Source organism: Zingiber officinale, chromosome 3A (assembly GCF_018446385.1).
Source record: "Zingiber officinale cultivar Zhangliang chromosome 3A, Zo_v1.1, whole genome shotgun sequence".
Taxonomy (NCBI): Eukaryota; Viridiplantae; Streptophyta; class Magnoliopsida; order Zingiberales; family Zingiberaceae; genus Zingiber; species Zingiber officinale.
Window position 1 is genome coordinate 127,301,047 of NC_055990.1, and position 10,006 is coordinate 127,311,052.

At 33.3% G+C, this 10,006-nt stretch overlaps 1 protein-coding gene across 1 annotated transcript; it reads right to left on the minus strand.

The window, feature by feature from the left end:
- Nucleotides 1–454: 454 nt before the first annotated feature.
- On the minus strand, nt 455–9,110 carry LOC122052403 (ALA-interacting subunit 1-like). Its single transcript, XM_042613899.1, has 8 exons — nt 8,768–9,110; nt 6,382–6,440; nt 6,220–6,294; nt 6,018–6,137; nt 5,744–5,814; nt 5,245–5,542; nt 4,410–4,699; nt 455–724 (listed from the first exon to the last, which is right to left on the minus strand). Exons 1-8 carry the CDS (start codon nt 8,844–8,846, stop codon nt 670–672), a joined length of 1,047 nt encoding a protein of 348 aa, XP_042469833.1. The 5' UTR covers nt 8,847–9,110; the 3' UTR covers nt 455–669.
- Nucleotides 9,111–10,006: the final 896 nt, after the last annotated feature.

A 10,006-nucleotide genomic window follows, 5' to 3' on the forward strand; every position in this document is an offset into this window, starting at 1 on the left:
TCACTGAAAAAAATTCTTACAATACGCCATAGCTGAAATTCAAATCTTAAATCTCTTAATTATCTTTAGAGGATCTAATCATTAGCTGAAATTCAAATCTTAAATCTCTTAATTATCTTTAGAGGATCTAATCATTGCGCCATTGTCCTGGAGACTAAGACACTCTTTTATATGATTTTATCTCAAATGGTTATAATTTATCAGCAATCATCCTTAAGCAAATTTACCCAAGATTATATTGTTTTATTTTAATTAGGCTTAAATTGAATCAGTGTTGTCGTGTTGGGCAAAACACTAAGAAACAAAAGGAATATGACATGAAAAAAGTATGTATTTTTTAATATAATAAAAAAATGTTTTTACAAGCAACCATTGCATATTTGTTCAGACATGAAGCTTTTAATGGTAAGTTTAATCCAAGTTTTGAGCTAAAGATTCTAGTCAAACACTTTCCTAACTGAACACAACTTTCTTCCATATAAATAATTTGTACAAACTGATTTTTACTAATATATACAACACACTAAGTAAAATCTTTTTGCTAATACACACAAAATATATTAATATAGAAAACCTACCAAACATAGCAACCAAATCTTTATCGCACTGATTGAGATCTTTTTGTTAATACATGCAAAATATATTAATATAGAAAACCTGCAAAACATATTATCGACCAGAAGGATTTCTATTCCATGACAAGTACGAAGGATCCCCAAGTTTCCTGCAAGAAGGAAGAAAGTAAATTAGCAAAAGATATCACAAAATATTGGTCACTTTGTATATTATATATACATCATTCAACCTAATCTAATATTACCCTTTTCTGGTAGGTAATAATATTTCTCTGCAGTAGCTTACTAGTTAATAGTTTTAAACCAGAAAGATGAGAGGAAAACAAAAGAGTTCAGTGTGTAATGACTTAACATAAAGTAAATATACAAATAATGACATCCAATATTAAAAGGAAACATGATAGAAATTATCATATTCATGAAAAGGACGATATGGCCATGAAACAACCTTTAGTATGAAAGTCCAAACAAATCAAAATGCATAAGAAATAAGGTATGAATATACCAGCATCGATTAAAGTTGCTGAGTAAAAGAAGAAAATTTAAAGGCACTGCCACTTTGGATTTTCAGTGTTACTTAATCCCTCAACAAATCATGTCCCATACAATAAATCACTTCAACTAGTACCAAATATATAAACCATGTAATATCATGCTTACATTTCAGTATTTTTTTTTATTTGAGGGGAACTCATATAATTTATATCATGGGGTTCGTATCTAAGTATACTTGCTGACCGTCGCTCAAATTTCATTTTTTTTAGGAAAATATAATTTACCTGTCAAAAGATAGTGCTACTTCACTTTCCTTCTAAGAAATTGTTATCAATTAGCCTTTCTGAGTTTACCTATATTGCGACTTACCCTTACAATTACATGATAGATTCAATCTTCTGTTATTTGTAAGACTATTTAAATACCCCAAGCGATCCTACTGAGGTGAATTGCAAATTCTTAATTTGAGTTTCATCTTTCTGCTTCACGAATGCAACTCTTCTTCCTATTCCTCTTGTCTCAAATCCTTGATCATCTTTTTGTTCATACTCTTCTGCTCTGAGAACTTTTCCAGCTTCTTTACTTTTCTTCCCTTTGTACCTCTTCCTTGAATCTCTAATACCCTCCTTGCCCAAAGAGACTAAAAAGACTGGCGCCCCCTCTTTAGTCGCTAATGGTCAAGTGAGCTCTGGTTGGGCATGCTTAAAATCACGGCATAGGCCTTTTGTCTGAAAATGTGTTTCTTGTGCTTTTACATGGTACAAGAGTTGCTTCCTCATCTTTGATAACAATGGAACTGAGGGTGCATAAGTTATGAATAAAAAGTTGCTTCCTCTCTTTAGTCCCACGTGGTAAGTGAGACCCCCTTGGGTATGTTGAAGTATAATTTACCCAAGATAGGCACGCATTTTATTTTGTACTAAATTTGTCAGGATTTTAGATCCCTACACTTGATTTTACATTTCCTGTACTCTCTTCTAAACTAAATTTTAACATCATATGTACTCTTCCGTGTTACTTCCTTTTTTCTAAATACTTTCAATATACCCTCTCCATGAGCTCTTCTTCCATCTTCTGCCTCCTCTTTCAAGCTTTCTTCTTCTTCTTTCATTCCACCATGAATTTCTTAGCAATTAAGCTAGGGTTTCACTATTCAAAGGGTGATAGGGCGGCATATACATTGTTTGAACATGTTTCTTGGAAATCATTAAGAGAGGAACAATGATAAAATTGTTCAAATTTCTTCTCCTTCCTATATATTCCTCATTAGCTGTTGGAGACAGTGAGGAGGGATCAACCAAACTTTGGGTAGTGGAACAAGCAAGAGGCATGAAGCAAGAAGCAAGAGGCAAGAGGCAAGAGGCCAAGTAAAAATATTAAGAAAAACTTTATGTTTTCCTAGAGTCATCCGGATCGTCCTTGTGAGCAAAGTGACAAAAAATCTCTCAACGGCCAAACTAAGATTATGCTATATGTTAGATGGGAAAGCTGTTTTGCCCATATTTTATGTTGAGTCACTATAGAATAAAGTAAATTAATCAACTTATTACACTCATAACACACCCCATATAAAAAACATATCAATCATTCAATATAAAATAGACAAAATATGACAATTTAATCAACATGAAGAATACATGCATATAATCATCTAAAATATTATCACTTGCTAAACAAAATTCACTTATAGAGCTGCTTAGAATTTTTATTTGATTTAATAAAGTCTTAAATCAATTCAACTGAACAAATAAGAAATTTTTTTATTAACTGATGTGGGCAGCATATGCCACATGCAGCCTATGCAGCCTCCGGTCAAATTAACAATGCAACCGCTTTTAAAAAACATTATAAGGATCAGTATTAAAAAATAAGAATATTGAGAATAAATTATTAAAGAAGACAGAACTTAAAATGTGACTTCAATATAGCACCTTCAATGCTATGACTGAAAAAGCAAGTTACTTAATAGCATGAAAATTGTTATATAAATCTCCCTCATAGTTGGAAACTACACATGGATTTTTGTGGTTATGCTAAGTCATCCTTCCACACAGTACACAAACTTCACCTAATCAATGTAACATGACCCATTAAATATAATCCATAGCAAAAGATAATGAAGAAAGCACTGAACAAATTTATTATTGTTTGTACAGTTTTATCTATTTGGGGGCTGAAAATTTATTATTGTTTATACAGTTTTGTCAATTTGAGGGCTGAAAAATTTTCTGTGATTGGGCACCTAATATAGTGTTCATTTACTATATCCCAAAGCTAATACTTTCAAACTAAAAATATTACTAGTGGGGCATTTGATTGCAAACCATTAGTTAGTTTTTGAGTCACAATCCAAAATGCAAATAATATAAATAATATTTGTGAATATGTATGTTAACCATTCCACATACAATATCAATCATATTTGAAATTATAGTTCTCAATTGACTAATATGAAAGTACATTCTAATTCTAATTGTTTTATATGCATGATATAATTATTTCTAATTATTTTAATCGAAACTAAAATTTATAAGATCTTGTTAATTAGAATAATCACTTGTACAAACATCAGTACCAAAATTGTATTTTACTTATAAGCTTTTACCGATATCTTAGATCCTCATAAAGTTAAAAACAAAAGGGAACTTATTTCATTAAACTTTCTTATAAATTCATCGTTATTAATCTATAAAGGTGATGGCATCACTGTGATATCATCTTTAAAACTAGCTAAAACAACAAACTTCAAAATTTTCATCTTATTTTAAAAGTCAATATCTTATGGTAGAACATATCGCATTTATGCTAACATCATTTACTTAATCTAGTAGAAAGTTGTTCTAGATTTCTACACATTTTTTGTTTTATATTATCTTAAATGGATACATAAAAAGTAGACATTAGTTGAAAATCTGTAATCTTTCTTCCATATTTCTGTAAGATTTACCTATATATTTTTTATTTTAACGTGAATTCATGTCAGTTAAGGCTAAAAATGTGACTTCCTGATCAGTTCAAGCCGCAAGTAGCAAATGTAGATTTTGATTTTAAGGACTGCCAATTGAACTTTCACGTTTCAAGCAATTTGCAGGCAACCAAATGACTGCATAGCCTGTCTGCTACTCTCTTTGTTCTACATAGTGCATAGGCAATCAAACAGTCCTAAGTGAATCCATAAAGAGCACCAATTAAGCATAGGAAAACATATTGCCGTGAGAGTAGTTCAAGAATTCTAACTCCCAAGGTTAAACTAAACTAAAAAGTTCCATAACAGGTTGTAGTTATGTTGGTTTCAATACAAGAAATTACCAAATAGGAATTAGTAGTGAAAGAGCATACCTAGGCTTCACCAAGTACACCCCAGTAAAGGCTATGGCCAAAAAGAAGCATAATCCTCCAATAGTGAGATATGTGATGCCAATAAAATCATTTTTTCCACCAAGCCAGCTTGAGGTGGAAAGAACCAACTTCTTTTTGCCACTAAAACTATATGTGTTGTAGTTGTTCTTTATTGTTACCGTTATGGTATCATTTTCCCTAAGATTTTGTTCTATTTTCCCATATGACTTCCTGAATGTTGGAAGGGCAGCAGTACGCATCCAGACAATGAGATCTTCCTGCTGACTCAGCTGCACAACAAAAGCATAAAAGTTGAGTCTATCTATTAGATTCAGTTGCTAAAAAAGGAAATCATAATGAAATTAAAACCTAACAACGTACTTATGAAAGCATGGCAAGAAATTGAATGCAAAACAACAAACTAAGAAGAGATCAACTGTAAAAAGAAAAAAAACTGCTGACAATAGCTCAGGACCAAGCATTTGGTGCATAACATATTTAACAGCTAATGCATTCCCAACTAAATACCAGTTGAAAATTTTCAAGCAAGAAAGAATGGGAAATGAATGGCACAATCTTAAATACACAGCAAACTCATTGGATTTCAGTTGTAAGAGACTGAGTCGTTTTTTGAACCTGAAGAAACACTAAACCATAAAATTGTCATAGAATTTTTCACTAGTTAGCAGGATGTCTTAGAGTAATTTAAGTAGAAAATGAAAACCCTATTACTTAGCAAGTCAAACACTCAAATGATTTGTTCTTCAGAAGTGTAGGTTGCAGTTGCAACACGAAAATATGTAGCAGGTAATTAAAAAAAAAAACAGAGTCTCACTGGTGTGTTTTCATCAAGTGAAGCACCGCCTATCAAGGTACCATTCTGAAAGTTCCTCGGAAAGACATCATTTCCAAATTTGTGATCCCTGTCACTCTTCCAGGAAATGCCCCTCTTATTCACAGTCAAATTTTGGTTCCCAATGGAAAAATTGTAAGTATCATTAAATAAACTCCATGCTATAAGACCACACGGGACAATTGGAGAACCATTAGATGCGTCTTCTGGATCACAACCACTTGTGTCATTTGCTTTCCCACGATCCTTCAGTTGTGCATCATTTCGGCTCTTTACATATCTAGAAGAAAATTCAACACCGATCAACCAGTAAGTTAAACAATGAAAAATTGTTTGTCAATATCTGTATAGGGATAAAACATAATGACTGTATGACATCAAAAATTGAACCAAATGTCATAGGAAAATGAGTGATTATATAACATGGTATGCTACTAGTGAAAATAGTATTGCTAGCTATAGAAGGTTGTGCTGCACATACCTCCTATGGTTTTGGTAGAAGTTATCTAGTTGATAGTAGACATAAATGGGTGGATCCATGTCTTTTGGTACCTAAGAGAAAAATAATGGTGTTAATAGTCGTTGGCTTTTGTAAAGCTGCATTAGTTGTCAAGATAACCTACAATGAGCAAGTTATCAACGACAACAAACTAAAGATCCGGTTACATATCATGATGACATAAATTAATTTTTCTCTCTCTGCTTCATTGCAGCAATAAGTATCAAAGATTAAAAGTACAAGAAATCCTTGTTACCCTGAGTGTTATATTGCAGGTTTTATCAATATTTTTATCCTGGATGTATGCAACCCTATAAGCCTTCGTGTTGTTCCCTGGTATGCAGTCGGCATCATAACGTTTCACAATTTCAACAACCTACAAACAAAACTAACAGTCGGATATAAACAGTGCTACTGGACATCAAAGAAACTAGTCATCTTATCAACAATTAGCATACATTGGTAGAGGCCCGCAGTGCTGCAATACCAATGGGAATGAAGATGACGCCAATAAGTGTGAAAACAGAGATCACCTGCAAGATATGGCATGAGATTTTCCTATCAGATATCCAGTTCCAAACTTAGTATCATAAATTTTGTATAGAGAACACAAAGCTTACCCATCTTGGAGTAAGGATTGGTTTACAAGCTGGGAGCTCCTGCTGTGTAAACCTGGAATCTGAGTACCCGATTGAAAACAAACAAGATCAATAGATTCAGAAGAGATATTTTAGCATGAATCAAACTGGATATGCAAGGGGGTTTAGGAAAAACTATTGTAAAACCACTCTCATCAATATGCAAAGAAACATAAGTAAATGTAGAGAATTAGCTGGATTTCTCTATTTGTGAATACTGAAATTTCCTCTTAAGCTTCAGTGATTGCCTTAGCTTGACTAAGTCAGATTGACAACGAAGCCCAACCAAATGAATTAGCTCTTTAAAAGGCATATTTTGTGTCAAGAGGAAGGCACCTCATACTGATCAACATCATACTCACCACAATTTTGTGCTACTTTTTAATCAAATATAAAGCTCCAAAATGGGTTCTCAAGCAAATTGATCAACAAGCAAAGGCTTCCCTCTTACTCCTTGTATAGAGTGCTAAGGAATCATTTGTCTAGTTGGATGAGACAGTCATATCATGAATTAAAATGTTGTTCCATGCCGGACAAAAGTGGCAAAATTTACCATTCCACCCACTATCCGGCACTGGTGCACGGCACTGCGGGCAGCGGGTGTGTGATACATAAATCCTAATAAAACCTTATGTAATTAACCTTAGCTTAATAATTTCAATCAACTCTAAGCTATAATAAGGATAATTTAAAACAAGCTTAATCAAAACCTAATAAAACTATGCCACATATATATATATAATTTAAATTTCAAAAATATATAATTAATTTTTTATTTATTTTTTTATCTAGCATATAGAGGCGACATGGTCCCATATTTAAAATATATATATATATTTTTTTTTTATTTTTGTGTATTTTAATTTTCTAATATTTAGATTAATTTTTTTTTAATTAATATATTTTATATTTAAAAAATACTGAAACCATATCGATACAGACCGAAACCATATCGTTCCAGTCATAAATCAAAATTTTGATACGGCTCGAGATTTTAAACCATAGTGGCAAAAAGGCGAATACGCTCGCCCCCAGCGCCCCGCCAATCCGTCCCAGGGCCAACACGGAGGAGGTAAATCACGGGCAACCTTTAGAATAGTGACTAGCATATAAGGGAGGTATTTACCTCGGCTTTGCCGAGATTCGAACCCCAGACCTCATAGTGGCAACACCTCATGCGCTAGCCACTAGACCCATCCGAGGGGACCTTGAGATTTTAAACCATGAGTCATATTATCATGGACTCATTAAGAAACAAGGGATCATTGATTTATAGGAAGCTAACACAACAATACCTGAAAAATGGTGGTGGACCTTGCTTAATTTAGTCAATGGTCCTTCATCCTCAAGGAAAATTGGCATCAAACTAGTTAAAAGGCATTCTCTTTTGTTTGGAAGGGTATTATACAATCCTCTACCCTCTTCCTATATGGAATACAAAGCAGAGTGGGAATGGAGAGTCAATTAACTTCTAAAAGGAAGCTTGGGTTAGTTCATTAGCCTTGGCTTTGACCTTCCCAGACAATTGCAAGGATTTTGGACCAAGCGCCTGCATCAAACTGAAATAATCTGGAAAGCCTACCTACTTTACCCTTTTATAGTATGGAGGTTATAATCGGCTGAACTGCAATGGAGTTGTAGAACAATGTTGAATAGCAAAAAAAAAATCTTTGGCAACAATATCTTAACAAAAATTGTTGACAAAAAGCAATTTATATTGGGAAGAACGGCCAGGGAGTTGTAGAATAGAGTTGGAAATAAAAAATTAAAAAAAAAAAAAACATTGTCTCCAATCCAATTATGTCAGAATAGGTGTTATAATGTCAGCTTTGTATGCTCATTGCCGAGAGAAGGATGAGATAGAAATCATATTTGCTGAAATGCAATTTGGTGGCATATGTTAAAAAAATAAATCACTGAATTCACACCGGAAAGAATGTGTTAACTACAGTTACCTGCTCCATGGTGAATGGTGCTTGTGGACATCGCAACCGAAAAATTTAAGAAAATATTTGGAACTGCTTTTGCGATTCAGTGTATTGATTGTTCAAACCTTAGGGTAAGAGATTAGGAGAGTTCTGTTTATAGCCGTACACTGTTATTTGTAAAATGAAATCCCACCGTGGCCGTCTTTCCCTCGGCGTAAAAATACGAATCAAAACACACCAGAGGATGATCGAGCAACGACAAAACAACAAGAGAGAGACGAGTGCGGTACCCAAATCCCAAATCTAATTAGAAAGGATGAAAAAAAAAGAAGGAAATTCCAATAAAAAAAAGTTTAAATAGATGCACACAAAAGCAAACCCGTAAACAAAAATTTCATTGCAAATCCCATATCTAACAACAAACAATAAATCGATCTTACACTTTGGCCTGTTGGAATTCCTCCTGGGAGCTGATACATCTCCCGATCCAGAGCTCGTGCCAGCGGCCGAATTGTTCATCCCCTAAAACACGAGAAAGCTCGCCAGATGGCAAAAGGTGAGATTTTCTGATCAAAGACGCGCAAAAAAACTGCTCTGGTCCTTGGAGAAACCAAACAAGATCAGATCTTTCTCAGAATCAAAGGGGATTTGGCTTTGCTTATAGTAGTAGTTGTTCTGCTCCCAAGGTAATCGAGTCGTCGTTTGACCGCGTAGCGAAGGCGACTTCGAATGGAAACGGTAGAGAAGAGGGTTAAGTTGTGCCGGAGGTTCTACAACTGAACTGGTCAGAGGCGACGACTGGTGATGCTCAATAACGAAGTGTATTTTACAGTGGTGGCGTGTTCAATGAATGATCGAGATTTGTTAGTGGCGGGATGGCCCATGGCTGGTACATGGAATCGGAAGAGGAAAGGGGCTTCCGTTGCAGCGAGCGTTGGAGGAGATCCCATTAGTCAAGGGAAAAATTATTGGAGGACGCCTTGGTTTTTTGGTAATCCAAGTGTTCGATTCGCCGACTAATCAAAGTTTGAACGGCGTTTTGTTGAAGGAGACACTGAATTTTTTTTTAAAAAAAAATGCACCATAGTTTTATTTTTCCTAAAAACACATTTAATTTCAAAAATATCAGTTCCACCTTTCAATACTAAATTAAAATAAAAAAATTATTTAAATGGAACCAAACTAAACCGAACCAAATAAAAATAAAATAAAAACTTAATTTTTTAACAAGAATTTATACACAAGTCATTGATAACCTAAAAAAACTCTATTTTTTTTTAAAAAAAATGTTATTAAACTCATAATATTTTTTAAAAAACTTCAATATTTTTTAAATTAAAATTTTTAATAAAAAAATATAAAACAAGGTTAATAAAAAATTATAAAATTAAAGGACGGTTAATAAAAGTAAAAAATAAAAATTATTTTTATCTTTTTTAATAGCTAATTACACGAGGAAAAAATGAAATAAATTTTTTAAAAATAATTAAATAACTATATATATATATATATATATATTTCGTAAAAGCATCATTATATTCGTGTTGATTTCATCAAAGCATCACCACCTTGGTGATCTAAAGATGGAATATCTATTGGACAAATAATTTATTGGAGATTATAGAGAATTAGTCAAATTTAAATATATAAAATTTAATTTAATTTATTTATTGAAATGA